General features: G+C 37.0%; 1 protein-coding gene across 2 annotated transcripts in view; it reads left to right on the top strand.

Moving 5' to 3' along the window:
* The first annotated feature begins 1972 nt into the window (after positions 1-1972).
* CLXN (calaxin) overlaps positions 1973-18187 on the top strand; it is a 19100-nt gene continuing 2885 nt past the window's right edge. Inside the window, exons 1-5 of one of the 2 annotated variants that reach the window (XM_019661292.1) lie at positions 1973-2150; positions 5827-5985; positions 7291-7395; positions 8833-8864; positions 17221-17325. In XM_019661292.1, the coding sequence (XP_019516837.1) occupies positions 2093-2150; positions 5827-5985; positions 7291-7395; positions 8833-8864; positions 17221-17325 (459 nt within the window). In that variant the 5' untranslated portion in view covers positions 1973-2092. Of the gene's footprint in view, positions 2151-5826; positions 5986-7290; positions 7396-8072; positions 8225-8832; positions 8865-17220; positions 17326-18187 lie in introns of both variants that reach the window. The other variant, XM_019661291.1, reaches the window with a different exon arrangement.

Here is an 18187-nt window from a genome sequence, read left to right as displayed (position 1 = left end):
GAGAAGGATTTGCAAGACCTTATAGGGAGGTTAACTCTGTAGCCCATTCTCTTAGAGAAGTGAGTTTCATATAACAATGCATTTGGAAATCTGCTAAAAGAATAGCATGAAAGAAAGGACCAGGAGAGAGGGAGGAATGGGAGGAGGGCACCTCACAATGTTTTCTTAGCAGGTTAAAGAATTTTTTGCCTGATAGAACAGATTTGATGCCTTTAATTTCAGTGTTCTTTGGTTATGTCCTTATTTCATTTTTTTCACTTTTAAAGGAATATGACTGATGGGTCCTAAGCCTGAAACCTGTGAATTAAGAACTGATTATTTCACCCATAGGTGTTCATCAAGCTCCCAGTGTATGATGTCTGCAGGGATGCCTGGACAGGCCCATCAATGTGCTCTCCACCAGTGGCGTACTGCTCCCCAAAACATACCAGCAGAAAGTCCCTTCAGAAAACCTAGTAGGAGGTTCTTAAAGACTTACCAGCAGAGACATATGGGGCCCACAGCTTCTCTTATTAACTACTGATAACCACTCTTTCAGCTCTGTGTCTTTTGAAACGAGCACTAGTAACAACCTCTATGAATTAAGTATTTGCTACAACTCTGTAATCTAAATACAAAATAACACTAGGGTTTCACAGGTGAGTATAATTAGAATATGACCATTTCTTTCCATTTGTTCTGTACAATCTCATTAGAATGTCACAACTGCTAGCTAGACAAGAGGACATAGAAGAATACTATTTAACCAGAAAACTGCTGGAAACTCATAATCACTATCATTTTACATTGCTTAACTGTTCTCAGGGAATTTGCTTTAGGATAATATAGTCACTGCCTTCACCAAGTATCCTTGACTATGGTTTCAAACAGCATCCCAATCCTTCATTCGACAAACAATTGAAACAAGGAAAGAAAATCAGTCCTCAATACTGGAACTATTTCATTCTGTATTTCCTCATGGTTGGCAATTGTTTTTCTGTTGCCCGTCTAATGATGACAATATGTATACTATAAAATAATTGGTATTCAAAGGCACTTCCCCTCTGAAGTTAAACAAGTAGATACATTAGAGAATATTGTAGGTTTTGTACTCCTGGTTGAGCTAACCCATTGTACTGCTGTCCTAATTCAAAGAGGGTGTTCAATCTGTGGTTAAAAAGAGCAGAAATTCCTCCCACGTTAAAGTTGTAAAAACTATCCTTTTTTGCAGTCACAGGACCTGTCTTTCAAATAAATAAACGATCAACTTTATTGGGATATTTTCCAGAAAAGCAAGATTGGGCTATACCCCATAACCAAGTGACAGTTGCCAGCCTGTCTATTTAGGAGGATATCTCTTTAACTAGTTTAAAAATTGCCAGTGGCTTTCCCCAGATTTCACTGACTGCCTCCACCCCTATCCCCAAGAATAAATGGAGTGGAGGAAAAAAACTTCCAAGTTCTTCTTGCTTACAGTAACATTACCCAAAACTTAAAGATATCTTGTTGCAGACTCCCTTCTGGTGTCATAGCAAAAGGACTGACAGCCAAGAGTAGCTCAGTCCGAATAGCAAGCTCCTCACCCTCCTGTACCTAATAAACCAATTGCCTGGATAGCTCCTCCAAGTTCCCCCAGATCTCCCTGAAGATCAAGCTCAAGCTTCCCTTGGTGTAACATTCACCACCCAAAACATCATTCACACAGCATGCACGACATATTTTTAGACCTTGATGATTCACAGTGCAGTCCATCAAAGGGGCCATGCAACCAAAAGACAGCAACGACTGAAACAACTCCAGCGTCAATCAGAACATAGTTCCGCAATGTGCACGGCCAGGACACTCCAAGGGGAATGCCCAGGAGCCAATAGGCGTCCAGCACTGGCGTTGCCATGGCCACGCAGTACGCTAGGGATACGCAAACACTCCGCGCACTCCTGGGAGCCAATCAACGGCCGGCTGAGGCGTTGCCGTGGCTGCTGTCTGTGTTAGGGCCGCGCACGCACCCAGCTGTGGGGACCCGGTTGGTTGCCCCAGGCCCAGGACTCGGGAAGGTCCGGGCCGTCGCGCGCCTCTAGACACCCGCCGCAGCCCAATTCACTGAGCGCCCGGCATGAATCGCAAGAAGCTGCAGAAGTTGACGGACACATTAGCTAAAAACTGCAAGCATTGTAAGTAAGAATCACGTGCGGGATGAGCGGAGGCTCCTGGCCCAGGCCTCTGGTGTCCTACCCGGTGACAATGTCCGTTGCTCAACCTGCCTCCCGCCTCCAAGCTTTACTGCCAGTGGAGCCCCCTCCACAGCCACCTCTAAAGGGAAGTCTGGGAAGAAATACCCAGGTGTTAGCTCCTTGGGGCGGACACCCACACCTGCCAATGATCTTAAGGACCCATATGCAGGTGACCAGGTATCTAGTAGTACACTTCCACAAATACATTTACTTGCTTATCAAGCTCGCTTCTTAATTTACCTTTACATTATAGAAACGTGATTTATGTACCCAGGAGACACATGTGGTTTTAGCCCTAGACACAGATGTAAAGTAAGTACTAAAAACCACGGACTCAAGAAAAGTAGCACAACCAACATACAGCTGCTTTCTTGCTCTCTAGAGCAAATAAACTGGCAGAGTACAAGTTCTGGAGACCTACCAAGGAATACACAGGGGAAATGGTTATCAACATCTGAACATCTTTAGGAAAGAAACCTATATCAGAGCAAGGAGACTAGTTTGGAAACCAAAGAGCTCCCCGAAGCTAAACACGTGGTAAAGAATCTGTTCCTAACTGTAGACTTTTACTTTCCAGTTGCTGGTGGGGTTGCAAGGTAAAGGAGACTTTGCAGGTGACAAGATGAGCACTTATTAAAGATATCTGCTCCAATCGCACATTCTAAAATGTGGTTCTAGAATTTTATAGGTAACTTTAGAATACTATTCACACTGAAAACCAAAACTGTACCTGGGCTGGGAAGCTAAAGATGTGGTTTATATGAGGAAGATATTGTCAGATAAGCAAGCTTATAAATTGTGTGCTGATTGCAAAACTACTGGCCACTTGAAATAGGAGAAACATCTCCATTGTGCAAAGAAGGAGGAACAGATGTTTTAATGTAGTTCTAGAGATAACAGGATCTAGTGCCTTTTAATCATATTTAGTATCTAATGCAATGAGTGGTAAAAAAAAATGCTCTCCTAATGGAGTGGTGCTGTAAATGTAAGTTATCGTGTGTATAAGAATCTTAAACTTTGAGGGGAAAAAAAGGCATCCTATAATTTAAGGCATTATTGTTATTATAATCTGATGATAGGCATTATTGTTATTATAATCTGATGAGAGGTTTGTTCCATTGTTGTTTTTCTTAAAATACTTCCATTTCTGGGAAAAGACCAGACCTTGTTAAAATATCTAGTAAACGTTTTGAATAAACAGTGCAATAACTGCTATATACAATGCTGAATTTAATTTAGTCCCTGTTCAGTAAGTTTGGAATATATTGCAAACAGGCATTCTGTGGACAATCAAGGTGAGTGTATTAAAAGATAAGTGAAAATATGGCAGGAAAATCAGTCAACTCTTATGCTTTTCGTACTTACATAAAACTTTAAAAGTGAGCCTTCAAAACTTTAATGATTACTGGTTAAATTCTATAAAAATAGAATAGAAAAGTTATGGACATTATAATAATTTTAAATTTCTTTAAACAGAGGACCTTTCCCCTAAAGTCATATTTCCTTTTAGTTGCCAGATCACAATCCCACCTGGATGGAATAAATAAATTTTATAGAATCAGAGAAGAAGAAAGTATCTTATGTGATTATCTAGTTAATCTACCATTCTACAGATATCACCTAAAGAACAAACTGAAACCAATCCAAAAAGATGAAAAGCCATTCTTGAATTTCCCTTAATTTCATTTAGTATTGTATTCTAGAATTTGAGAAACATTTCAGCAAGAAAATTTTCTTATGGCTAACCTTGGATCCTTTGGATAATTAAGCTAATATTTTTTTAATTTTCATTTCATCCAAGATGGAAAACGGCTGTTCAACATCCCCTTTGCTAGCATTTCATGTATATGAGTAGGGTGCATCATCCTTCATGCAGTCTTTTCTTCCCCAGCTCTTTTTACTTTTAGAACTTTTAAAAATTGTGGTTAAATACATATAACATAAAATATACTATTTTAACCATTTTAAATGTATAGTTCTGTGGCATTAAGCACATTTACATTGTTGCATAACTGTTACCACCATCAGTTTCCAGGACTTTTCATCTCTTCCAACTGAAACTCTGTACCCATTAAAATATAACTCTCCATTTTCCTCTTCCACCAACCCCTGGCAACCACAATTCTACTTCCTGTCTCTATGAATTTCACCATTCTAGGTACATCATATAAGTGAAATCATGCAATATTTGTCCTTTTTTCTGGCTTATTTTATTCACCATAATGTTTTTAAGGTTCATCCATGTTGTAGCATGTATCAAAATGTCCTTCCTTTTTAAGGCTGAATACTATTCATTGTATGTATATACCAAATTTTCTTTATCCATTCATCCTTCAATGGACACTTGGGTTGCTCCACCTTTTGGCTACTGTGAACAATGCTGCTATGAACACTGGTGTACAAGTATCTGAGCCCCCACTTTCAATACTTTTGGGCATATAACCGGAAGTGGAATCCCTGGATTACATAGTATTTCTGTGTTTAATTTTTTGAGGAACTGATATATAATTTTCCACAGCAACTAACAGCTCTTTTAAAAATTATAGTCATTATATTCTTGTCTAGTATTTAATCAATTTATTTACTGAATCATTTACTTCCCAGAGTATTCAATGTTCGTCTTACATTGTGGTACCTCAAACAAGAAATCACACGCAAGCCTGTTCTGCCCTGAAGGATTAGATGTGATTTCTCCATTCTTATGTTCTGTCTTCATTTACATGCACATAGGTTCTGTCCTTGTTTTAAAAAAAGCATTCAACCATAATTTTGTCTTTTTGTGAAATAAAATCATCCCCATCGTCCACCTATAATTCATATTTAAACTCACCTTAATGCTCTTAATGCTAAGCAATAACCCTTCTACTTCATACCTCAATTGGGAATTAGAAAACATATAATTAGCTCAGTGTTTGTAAACACCAACCTTCATGCAATTATGTGTGTGAGCAAATGTGCATGTGTGTCTATACTCTTTCAATAAATATGTTCTTCCTCTGAAGTACTACTGAATAGTTACATATAAATTTTCATATCATCCACAACAGGAACCACAATGGGTGCTAGAATATCCTTAAATGCTTATTATTGGAACATATATGACTCTGATTTCCAAAATCTGGCTATGGGTTCACTAAGGCTAATGTGAAATGAAAAGTATTGCCTGGCTTTCAGGAGCATGGTATCTATTCCCAGGGAAAAGTTAAGTCATAAATCTCATGAATGCCTACAATCAAAATGCTGGGGGAAAACTTACCATTCTTAAACTGTACCATTCTTACTTTGAATCACACTCTATTGCCTTGTAAAGTTTAGGATTTGACTCCATTATCATTGTTCAGTTAATATTGTCATCCTTTTTCCTAAGCATGACTGAACTTGCATCTGCTTAATATTTAAGGGAGTACGTTTTTCTCCCATTTTAGTGGAGAATACTCTGTTGTAGCCATCCTCTATGAACTTAAGGGTCATCAATCTCAAAACAAGATAGTTTTCTGTTGACAATTACCTATTTGATGCCTTTGATACTGTTTGTCTATTAACTCATTAACATAATATCTTAGAAATTAAAGACTAAAACACATTTTTGTTATATCTTGATTTCATTTTTTCACAGTTAATACATTGGAAGTGAAATGTCTTATACATCTTTTTTATAACTTGGTGGGAGATGTAACAGAGCGGCAAAGTGTGGTCATTGGACTGGATCGTAATGCATTTCGAAACATATTGCATGTGACATTTGGAATGACAGATGACATGATTATGGACAGAGGTAAGAAGACATACAATATTCAAATGGGCCAAATCCAGCCATAAATGAAAAAAAAAATTTGGAGTTTGGAACTACTCCTGGTAAGAAGCTTAATGTTCTGTATTCCCAATTTCACTTGAATATAAAATTTTAATTTTTATATTTAAGGGAAGGATCATAGAGAAAAGAGATAGTATCCACTCTATTTTGTGTATTTAAGAAGAGGATAAAGTCAGCTTGGATAATTAGGTTTCCCTTAATTATATCAGAAAACCCAAAATATTTCTATTTTTACTTAGTAAATGTAATAATGAAAAGAATAGTTTTAAAAGGGCATTTAAGTTTCCTTACAACTTCAGAAGTATATCAATAAAATTAAGATATAGTTCTATCACTTAATAACATTACTTTTCTTGAATAACAAAAATATAAAATTAACATTGGAGCACATATAGCCGATGTTCATTGCAGCTTTATTTATGTTAGCTGACACATAGAAACAACCAAAGTGTCCTTTGATAGATGATTGGATAAAGAAGATGTGAGATATATATATAAATGTATACACACACACACACACACACACACACAATGGAATACTTTTCTGCCATAAAAAAAGATAAAATAGTGCCATTTACGACAACATGGATGGATTTTGAGATCATTATGCTAATTGAAATAAATCAGACAGAAAAAGTCGTGAACCAAATGATTTCACTGACATGTGGAATATAAAACAGAAAACAACAAAGGAAAAAGACAAACAGGTGAAGAAACAAAAACTCATAGACACAGACAATAGTTTAGTGGTTACCAGAGGGTAAGGGGGTGGGGCATGGTAGATAAGGGTAAACAGCATCAAATATATGGTGATGGAAGGAGAACTGACTCTGGGTAGTGAATACACAGTGTGATATAGAGATGATGTATTACAGAACTGTACATCTGAAACCTATGTAACTTTACTAACCATTGTCACCCCAATAAACTTTAACTTAAAAAATATATAAAATTATATATTTCATGTTAATATATCAATGTATTTAATATACCAATATATTTACATGTTAGTAAGTATTGAGCAATATGTTTAGATAATCAGAATTTTCTGTTCCCACAGTATATGAAGGGAAAATATAAAAGTTTAAAGAAAAGACTTTTCCAATGTTATGATGTCTTAGTTTACTCTTTTGTCAAATGAGAATGTTGGATGATATGATCCTGAAGTTTTGTTGAAATTTTAAAAGCGAGTAGTACCAATGTAGATACATTACTGAGAATAAAAATGCAACACGTGTTATAATTTACTTCTCTCTCTCTTTTTAGTATTCCGAGGTTTTGATAAAGATAATGACGGCTGTGTAAATGTATCAGAATGGATTTATGGGTTATCCCTGTTCCTTCGAGGAACTTTGGAAGAAAAAATGAAATGTAAGATTTAAGGTTATCCTATCAGTTTGTACATTATAATAAACATATCTAAGGAATCTAAATCAATGTCCTCAAACCCAGCCATTCAAGTAGGTTGTCTGTTGGTTGGTTGGTTTGAATCCCCATTAACCTCTTCTATGGAGCAAATTCAGGTCAATGATAAGGGTTGAAATCATTAATGAAAACGGAATTCAAGAGATTTTAAAGAGTAATTCATGCCAAAAAAGACTACATAGTCATATACGACACATGCTAATTATGTACATATGAATTTATGTATTAAGGTATCAAGTAATTTACTTATTTCATTACTTGAATTATAAACATAAAAGTAGAGAACATTGATTCAAGTGTTTAGATTCTTAATTCTTATTTCTGATGAACTCTGTTTAAGAGTCATATTTCAATCAGTTTACCAAGTTTCAAGATGAAAATGTTTTAAGTTATTATTTCTTGGCATGCTTTTCCATTGCTGAATGTAATGAAACTTTTTCTAAGGGTTGTTGAATATATTCAACAAGTGTACATTAAGCATTTATTATGGAAATTAGATTGTACAAAAGCCTGCAGGATTCATAAGAGCATCAACAATATAGACCTTGGCCTTGAAAACTTTGTCAGAACAAATGTTACCTTAACAATAGTATCAAATTCATAATTGGCTATTTTTTTAAAAGATTGCTTTGAAGTTTTTGATTTGAATGGTGATGGATTCATTTCAAAGGAGGAAATGTTCCACATGTTGAAGAACAGCCTTCTCAAACAGCCATCTGAAGAAGACCCTGATGCAGGAATTAAAGCTTTGGTTGAGATAACACTTAAGAAAATGGTAAATATGGGTAATTTAGAGTTTTATATTAAAATTTACAGGCCAGACGTGGGATAGAAATAAGAATCCAAATTATAGTAGCTATCACTTTTCTGCTTGGTGAATCAAACACTTGAATTGTGCTTTTTTTATTAGTTTCAGGTGTACAAAACAACATAGGGATTAGACATTTACACCCCTCACAAAGTGATAACCCCAACAAGACTCCTACCCATCTGACAACGTACACAGCTATTACAATACCATTGACTATATTCCCTATGTTGTACTTACCTCCCGTGAGAGTGTGTGTGTGTGTGTGTATATACCGGATATGTGTGTATATGTGTGTGTGTGTGTGTGTGTGTGTGTGTGTGTGTATGAGGTCTGATCGTTACATTCACTAACTCATCCTAGAAAAAGTGCTACATACCTCATTGCTGAATATCACTACGGTCTCCTTCAAAGTACTCCCCTTGGGAAGCTATGCACTGATGCCAGCACCTAGTCCACTCTTCAAAGCAATTTTGGAACTCTTTCTGGAATGACCATCAGAGCTGTCGTTGTATACCCTTGATGTCCTGAATGTCAGCAAAATGTCTTCTATTCAATATTTCCTTTATCTTTAGGTAAAGAAAGAAGTCACAGGGGGCTAGATCAGGTGAGTAGGGAGGGCGTTCCAATACAGTTATTTGTCTGTCCCTCACAGACAGCGCTGTGTAAGTTGGTGTGTTGTCGTGATGCAAGAGCCATGAATTGTTGGCGAAAATTTCAGGTCGTTTTCTTCTAATTATTCATGCGGCCTTTTCAGCACTTCCAAATAGTAAACTTGGTTAACTGTTTGTCCAGTTGGTACCAATTCATAATGAATAATCCCTCTTATATCAGAAAAGTTTAGCAACATCATTGCAACAAGTTTGCAAACTTAATTGTGAGACCTTGTGTGTGTGTATGTATATATACATATATATTTTTTATATATAATTTAATATTTTGTATGACATATAACATTTAATATTATTTTATATTTCCAGTTGAACAGCACAGTGGTTAAGCATTCATTTTATATATATATATATATATATATATATATATATATATAAATTATATTTATTTCCCCAATAAATCTTGTATCCATTTGACACTGCACATAGTTTTTACATTATTGACTATGTTCCCCATACTGTATTTCATATCCCTGTGACTATTTTTTAACTATCAATTTGTACTTCCTAATCCCTTCACCTTTTTCACCCATCCCCCTAATGCCCCTCCCATCTAGCAACCATCAATTTGTTCTCTGTATCTTTGAGTCTATTTCTGGTTTTGTGTGTTCATTTGTTCTGTTCTTTAGATTCTCACTTTAGAATATAAGTGAGATCATATGGTACCTGTATTTCTCAGTGTAACTTACTTCACTTAGCATAATATCTTCTGGGTCCATCCATGTTGTTGCAAATGGTAAGATCTCATTATTTTTCATGGCAGAGTAATACTCCATTATATATATGTACTACAATTTCTTGATCCAGTCCTCTGTTGATGGGTATTTCAGTTGTTTTCATATCTTGGCTATTGTGATCAGTGGTGCAGTAAACTTGGGGGTGCACATATGTTTTTGAATTAGTGTTTTACATTTCTTTGGATAAATACCCAAGAGTGGAATTGCTGGGCCATAAGGTAGTTCTATCTTCAATTGTTTTATGAACCTCCCCACTATTTTCCATAGTAGCTGTACCAATTTGTAGTCCTACCAACAGTGCATAAGGGTTCACTTCTCCACATCTTCACCAACACTTGTTTGTTGACTTATTAATGATAGCTATTCTGACAGGAGTGAAGTGATATCTCATTGTGGTTTTTATTTGTATTTCTCTGATGATTAGAGACATTGAGCATCTTTTTGTATGTCTGTTGGCCATCTGTATGTCCTCTGTGGAGAAATGTCTACTCAAATCCTCTGCCCATTTTTTAATTACATTGTTTGTTACTTTTGGGGTTGAGTTGTATGAGTTTTTAAAATAAATTTTGGATATTAACCTTGTATCAGATGTATCATTGGCAAATATCTTCTCCCATTCAGTAGGATGTCTTTCCCTTTTGTTGATGTTTTCCTTTTTGGTGCAAAAACTTTTTAGTTTGATGTAGTCCTATTTATTTATTTTTTCTTTTGTTTCCTTTGCCTGAGGAGATATGTAGGTAAAAATATTAATAATGGTAATGTCTGAGAGTTTACTTCCTATATTTTCTTCTAGGAGTTTTATGGTTTCAGGCCTTACATTTAAGTCTCTAATCCATTTTGAGTTTATTCTTGTATATGGCTTAAAAAGATGGTCCAGTTTCATTTTTTTGCATGTAACTGTCGAGTTTTCCCAGCACCATTATTGACCAGACTGTCTTTACCCCAGTGTAAATTCTTGCTTCCTTTGTCATAGATTAACTGACCATATAGGCATGGATTTATTTCTGGGCTTTCTATTCTATTCCATTAATCTGTGTGTCTGTCTTTATGCCAATAATATTTTCTTTTGATTACTGTGGCCTTGTAGTATAATATATCAGGTAGCATGATACCCCCCAGCTTTGTTTTACGTTCTCAAGTTCTCCATGGTCATTTGGGTTTTTTTATAGTTCCATGTAAATTTTAGGATTATTTGTTCTAGTTCTGTGAAAAATGCCATTTGTAATTTGATAGGGATTGCATTGAATCTATATATTGCTTTCTGTAGTATAGACATTTTAACTATATCAGTTCTTTATATTCATGAGTATGGTATATGTTTTCATTTATTTGTATCTTCTTTAATTTTTCTCTTCAATGTCTTATAATTTTCTGAGTACAGGTCTTTTACTTCCTTGGTTAAATTTATTCCTAAATATTTTATGTTTTTTGATGCAATTGTAAATGGGATTGCTTTCTTAATTCCCCTTTCTGATAGTTTGTTATTGGTGTATAAAAATGCAACCAATTCCTGAATATTAGTTTTGTATCCTGCTACTTTACTAAAATCATTCATTAGTTCTAATTGTTTTTGGTGGAATCTTTGGGGTTCTTTATATATAGTAACATGTCATCTACAAACAATGACAATTCTACTTCTTTTTTTCCTATTTGGATGCCTTTTATTTTATTTTATTTTTCCTGTCTGATTGCTGTGGCTAGAACTTCTAGCACCATGTTGAATAAAAGTGGTGAACATGGGCATCCTTGTGTTGTTCATGATGTTAAGAGGAATGCTTTTTAGTTTTTCCCCTTTGAGTATAATATTAGCTGTGGGTTTGTCATATATAGCCTTTATTACATTGAGCTATGTTCCCTCTATTCCCTCTTTGCTGAGAGTTTTTATCATAAATTGATGTGGGAATTAGATGCTTTTTCTGCATCTATTGATATGACCATTTGATTTTTATTTTTCATTTTGCTTATGTGATGTATATGTTAATTGATTTACAGATATTGAACCAACCTTGCATAACAGGAATAAATCCCAATTGATTGTGGTATATGATATTTTTAATATATTGCTGAATTTGGTTTGCTAATATTTTGTTGAGGATTTTTGCATCTGTGTTTATCAGGGACTTTGGCCTTTAGTTTCCTTTTTTTGTAATATCTTTGTCTGGTTTTGGACTCAGGGTAGTGGTTACCTTTTAAAATTATTATGAGATGCTTCCCTCCTCTTGGATTTTTTGGAATAGTTTGAGGAGAATAGGTGTTAATTCTTTTTTGAACATTTGGTAAAATTCACCTGTGAAGCCATCTGGTCTAGGACTTTTGTTTATTGGGAGATTGTTGACTACTGATTCAATTTTGTTGGTAGTAATCAGTCTGTTCAGACTTCCTGTTTTTTTCTGGGTTTAGCCTTGGAAGATTGTATGCTTGTAAGAATATATCCATTTCTTCTAGATTGTCCAATTTGTTGAAGTATAGTTGCCCATGGTTTGAAAAAAAATTTTTTTCTCAAATTTTTTTTGTAATTCTGTGGTGTCTGTTGTCACTTCTCTTTCATTTCTGATTGTATTTATTTCTGTCCTCTCCCTTTTTTTTCTTGATGAATCCGATATGAATTTTGTTTACCTTTTCAAAAAACCAGCTCTTGGTTTCATTGATTTTTTTGTATTGCTTTTTTAGTTTCTATTTTGTTTATTTCTGCTCTGATCTTTATTAATTCCTTCCTTATACTCACTTTGGGCTTTGTTTACTGTTATTTTACCTGTTGCCTTAGGTGTAAAGTTAGATTTTTTTATTTGAGATTTTTCTTCTTTCTATATTTAGGTCTCGTTGCTATGAATTTCCCTCTTAGGACTCCTTTCACTGTGTCCAATAGATTTTGGGTAGGTGTGCTTTGATTTTCATTTGTTTCAAGGAAGCTTTTGATTTCTTGATCTCATTATTGACACATTCATTATTTAATAGCATGTTATTTAGCCTCCATGTAATTGTGTGTTTCTCATTTTTTGTTATTGTTCTGTTGATTTCTAGTTTCTTACTATTGTGGTAAGAGAAGATGCTTGATATGGTTTAAGTCTTCTTAAATTTATTGAGAATTGTTTTGTGGACTAACATGTAGTCTATCTTGCAAAATATTCCATGTATACTTGAACAGAATGTATAGTTTGCTGCTTTGGGGTGACATGCTCTAAAAGTATTAATTAAATCCATCTAGTCTAGTGTGTCCTTTAAGGCCGCTCTTTCTGTGTTGATTTTCTGTCTGGAAGATCTTTCCATTGGTGTCAGTGAGGAGTTAAAATCGCTTATTATGATTGTGTTACCATTGATCTCTGTCTGTATGTCAGTCAGTAGTTGCTTTGTATATTTAGATGCGCCTATGGTGGGTGCATAAATGTTTACAAGGGTGATGTCCTCTTGTTGGATCGATCCTTTTATTATTATGTAATGTCCTTCTTTGTCTCTTATTATAATCTTCATTTTAAAGTCCATTTTCTCTGATAAATGTTTTGCTATCCCAGCTTTTTTCTCATTTCCATTTGCATGAAATATCTTTTTCCATCCCTATACTTTCAGTGTGTGTCTTTTTTTATTATTATTAGTTTCAGGTGTACAAAACAATGCAATATTTATCCTCTTCACCCCTCACAAAGTGACAACCACCCTCCCCCCATTCACTGCCCCCCCACTCCCGATATCATACATATCTATTACAATTCCATTGAGTCCATTCCCACACTATACTCCACATCCCATGACTATATATGTATTAAATTATAGTTGACATATATTATTCAATGGCAGATTCAGATGTACAGTGCAGTGGTCAGGCCTCATGAGGTGATTAAGAAACTGTGGTACATTTACACAATGGAGTATTACTCAGCTATAAAGAAGAATGAAATCATACCACTTGCAATGATATGGATGGGCCTAGCGAACATTATGCTAAGTGAAATAAGTCAGTCAGAGAAAAATAAATACCATATGGTCTCATTTATATGTGGAATCTAAAGAACTGAATAAACGACCAATGTTGACAGTCTCAGAGACACAGAGGAAAAATTGATGAATGCTAGATGGGACGGGGCTGGGGATGAGGGAGAAGGGGAAGGGATGAGACAACATAAATTGGTAACTACAATATTGCCTCAGGGATAGAAAAGACAGTTTGGGGAATATAATCAATAATGTTGTAAATACTTTTTAGGGAGCCAGATGGACTCATGTTTTTTTAGGGACTGTATGTGTCTTTTGATCTGAGGTTGGTCTCTTGTAGACAGAGCATGCATGGGTCTTGTTTTTGTATCCATTCAGTTACCCTATATCTTTCTTTTGGAGCATTTAATACATTTACATTTAAAGTAATTATTGATAGGTGCATAGCCATTGCCATTTTATTATTCATATTTTTTATCTTCATTTGTTTTCTCCTTTTTGCTGCTTAAAGGAGTCCTTTTAACCTTTCTTGTAATACTGGCTTGGTGATAATGAATTCCTCTAGCTTTTACTTGTCTGGAAAGCTCTTTATCTATTTTTTAATTTTAAATGATAGCTGGGTAGAGTAGTCTTGGTTGTAGGCCCTATTTCATTGCATTGAATACTTCCTGCCATTCCATTCTGGCCTGAAAAGTTTCTGTTGAGAAATCCCCTGATATTCTTATGGGAGCTCCCTTGTAATGAACTAGTTGCCTTTCCCTTGCTGTTTTTGGGATTCCCTTGCTGTCTTTAACCTTTGCCATTTTATTTATGATGTGTCTTGGTGTGGGCCTGTTTGCTTTCATTTTATTTGGAACTCTGCATTTCCTGGTCCTGTATGTCTATTTCCTTCACCAGGTTATGGAATTTTTCAGTCATTATTTCTTCAAATAGGTTCTTGATCCCTTGCTCCCTCTCTTCTCCTTCTGGTGCTCCAATGATGCAAATGTTTTTATGCTTCATGTTGTCCCACAAGTTCCTTACACTATCTTCATTATTTTTATTCTTTTTTTTCTTTTTGTTTCTCTGATATGCTGTTTTCTGCTACCTTGTCTTCTAAATCACTGATTCGATCCTCTGCTTCCTGTAATCTGCCATTGATTCCTTCTACTGTATTCTTCATTTCCATTATTGTGTTCTTTATTTCTGACTGGTTCTTTTTTGTGGTCTGTGTTCTTCTTTATGCTTATTATCTCCTTGTTGAAATTCTTACTAAGTTCCTTAAGCATTCTTACAACCAGTATTTTAAACTCTATCTCTGGTAGGTTGATTGCCTCCATTTCATATCATTCTATTTCTGGAGTTTTTTCCTTTTGTTTTATTTGTGATGTGTTTCTTTGTTTCCTCATTCTGGCTGCCTCTCTGTGTATGCTTCTATATTAGAAAGATCCTATGTCTCTCAGTCTTTGCTGGGTGGCCTATGTAGTATCTGTGCTATGTGGTCCAGTGGCACAGTCTCCCTGATCTCCTGCACATGTGTTCCAGGAGTGTCCTTTAAGGGTCCTCTCCTGTTGTAGTTAAGCCTTGATTGCTTTTCACATATCAGTAGGTGGGATTGACTCCCAGGCTGACTGACTATGAGGATTGACTATGACCACAGTGTATGAGCTCCTGTGGAGGGCTGACCCTTCAGAGGATGATTCGCCCCTGTGGGCTCTTGTGACTCTTGAGACCACCCTTTTGGGTAGAGGCCTGGTGTGGTCTGAAGCTGGCCTCTAGGTGTATTGTTTCTGGGAGGGGTTCTTGTGAAGGCCAATTTCAGCCTTGCTTGTGACTGGCCCATGGCTACCTGGTAGGAGCCACAAACCTATATGTGGTTGGCTGCTGCCTATTCTGGACATAGAGTATGTGGGGGTGGTCTCACTGTGAACCAAGGCTGTCTGCCACCAGTATTGGTCCTGAGGCAGCTTAGTAAAAGGTGCATGGTCCCCTAGACCTATTGTCACCTTCTGACTGCCTGTAAGCCTCAGTATTTTAAAGAGCTTCCTTAGTTGTGTTAACCTGGCTGGTTGACCAGTTGTTTAGAGTGCCCTCAGCAATGCAGAAGTAGCTGTGTGAAGCAGGAATCCAGGAGTCATAAGACGTGGTTGGTGGTTTTTACAAAGTTAATGCAGATTCAGTTCTTGTGCCAGTGCCTGGCCTATGCCCGCTCTATAATGTGCCCTGAGAACACTGGAGTCAGCCACCATTCACCTCAAGCTCACAAATCCCTGAAAGCTTCCCAAGAGAGGCTGCAGCACAGGTTTTGGGTCACTGTCCAATGCCAAAAGTACCATGGGCTGCTGTGGGCCACCCACTGCTATAAAAGTCTTCTGCAACTTGCGGGGTGGGGCCAGCTACACAGGCATGGAAGTGCCCCTGGCACTAGATGGGTGGGACAGGGCATGACACAGTTCCATGGAGCCTAAGGGGTGTGGGTGGTAATTTTTACAAAGTTATGAAAGTTTTGGTTTATGCACCAGTGCCAGGTCCATGACCACTTTGCAAAAAATGCCCTGAGAACATGGCAGAGAGCAGTGGCTCACAGATCCCTGTGAGCTCCCCAGTTGAGGCTGCAGTACAGGTTTTAGGTTACTGACCAACACCAAAAGTTCCTTGGGCTGCCATGACCATCCACTGCTGTAAAAATCTTATACAGTTTGCAGGGCAGGCAGAGCCACTCAGTAGTCAAGCGCGTCCCAGGTGATGCAGTACTAGCTGTGTGGGGTGGGGATCCAGGGCGTCACTAAAGTGGTACACAGGCAGATTTTACCAGACCAATGCAATCTCAGATTAGGCCCTTTGGGGGAGAGCTCAACATAGAGAAGATGGCGCCCTCCTGTAGGCTATATGTGATTGAGGCTCCACACAGGGATAATGGCTCCTGTCCCTCCAGCCCTAGCCTCTAGGCCACACCACTTTCTTTCTCCATATGTCTCTGGTGTCTCTCCAGTCACCACCTCTCCATGAGAGACTGGGTGAGTGTTTGTAAGCAAGTGATTCTGTGTGCAGGCTCTTTAACAGGGTGTCTCGGTTTCCAGCCACCGTCTGTCTCACAAACAGACTCCACACTGATTTTCACTGCCAGATGTTATGGGAACTCCTCTTCCCGGCACAGGACTCCTAGGCTGGGGAGCCTTATGTGGGGCTGGGACCCCTCCCTCTTCAGGGGGGACCTCAGTCACCAAAGTGTTCCTCCCAGTGTTCCTCCCAATGTTCAACTACTATCTGTGGGTTAGGGGTCAGCCCATTTCACATCTCTGCCCCTCGTTCTGGTCTCGATGTGGTTTCTTTTTTATATCCTTAGTAATAGAGGTTCTGTTCAGCTAGTCTTCAGATGATTCTTGAGGTTGATTGTTCTATAGTTTATGTGTAATTTTCATGTGATCCTGGGATGCAGTAGGCATAGTATTTACCTAATCTGCCATCTTGGACCCCTCCAGTCCCCCGAATTGTGTTCTTTTATTATAATATTATCATTTTTAAACTTCATTATTTAGTCTCTTATTTTTCTAATATTTTTCTTTTATTAACACTTGACCATGAAAAGACAGTTGTGTTTGTGATAAGTATCTTACAAGTTGTCTGACACATGGCTGGTCACCCCTAGGATCATGATCATGATGGGAAGCTCTCCTTCTCAGACTATGAACGATCTGTAAGAGAAGAGACTCTTTTACTGGAAGCTTTTGGACCATGCCTACCTGATCCAAAGGTAATGAAAGATATTACTTTCACTGAACACTGACCAAAATATAATGTAGGATCAACAATCCAGGACTTCTTGGTTCAGTGAGTGATGGATCAGATGAATCACATTCACCCAAAGAGAATAGCTTCTAAGTAGAGAAAGCCCACTGTAGAAGAACCTGATGGTTTATTTTATAGTACTATTGTAGTCAATGCTGTTTTTTTTCATTTATTAACTCATTCATTGATGTAAGAAACAATTACTGAAACTTAATGTGTGCCAGAGGACAGATGAAAGGCTCAGTGGAAGCACTCAAAGGCTTACATTTTCCTGGGAAAAACCAACATTAAAATAAATACTGAGCAGTGTGATAAGTATTATTATAATAATAGTTAATGACTTGTACAGTGCTTCATCTATACCAAGCAATGTCATAAGCACTATGCCCCACATCATCTTATTTAATCCCCCTAACAACCCTATGAAGTAGGTATTGGGTTGTTGGGAAAGTCATGACACATTTTTGCAAGGAAAAACAGAAAAAAATATGTCATGGATTTTCCGACAACCCAATAGTATTATTACCCATATTTTATAGATGATGAAATGAGGCTTGGGAGAGCTTAGGCAATTTGTCCAAGTTCATGCATCATATGGAGTACCATGGGTATCCTGGTGTTAAAGTCCATAGATATGTGCATAGAGTATTGTGGTAGTCACAAAGAGGGTATCTAAACTAGCTGTATGGAATGACTGCTGAATGGCTGGTGGGGCATGGAGGGCTTACCTGTGTTTTTAAGAACACAATAGTCAGGTCAATATGGGAAGAGTGATCTAAGCAAAGGGAATGAGAGAGAGAGAGAGAGAGAGAGAGAGAGAGAGAGAG

Source organism: Hipposideros armiger, unplaced genomic scaffold (genome assembly GCF_001890085.2).
Source record: "Hipposideros armiger isolate ML-2016 unplaced genomic scaffold, ASM189008v1 scaffold_343, whole genome shotgun sequence".
NCBI lineage: Eukaryota > Metazoa > Chordata > Mammalia > Chiroptera > Hipposideridae > Hipposideros > Hipposideros armiger.
This window is presented reverse-complemented; position numbering and strand designations above follow the sequence as displayed.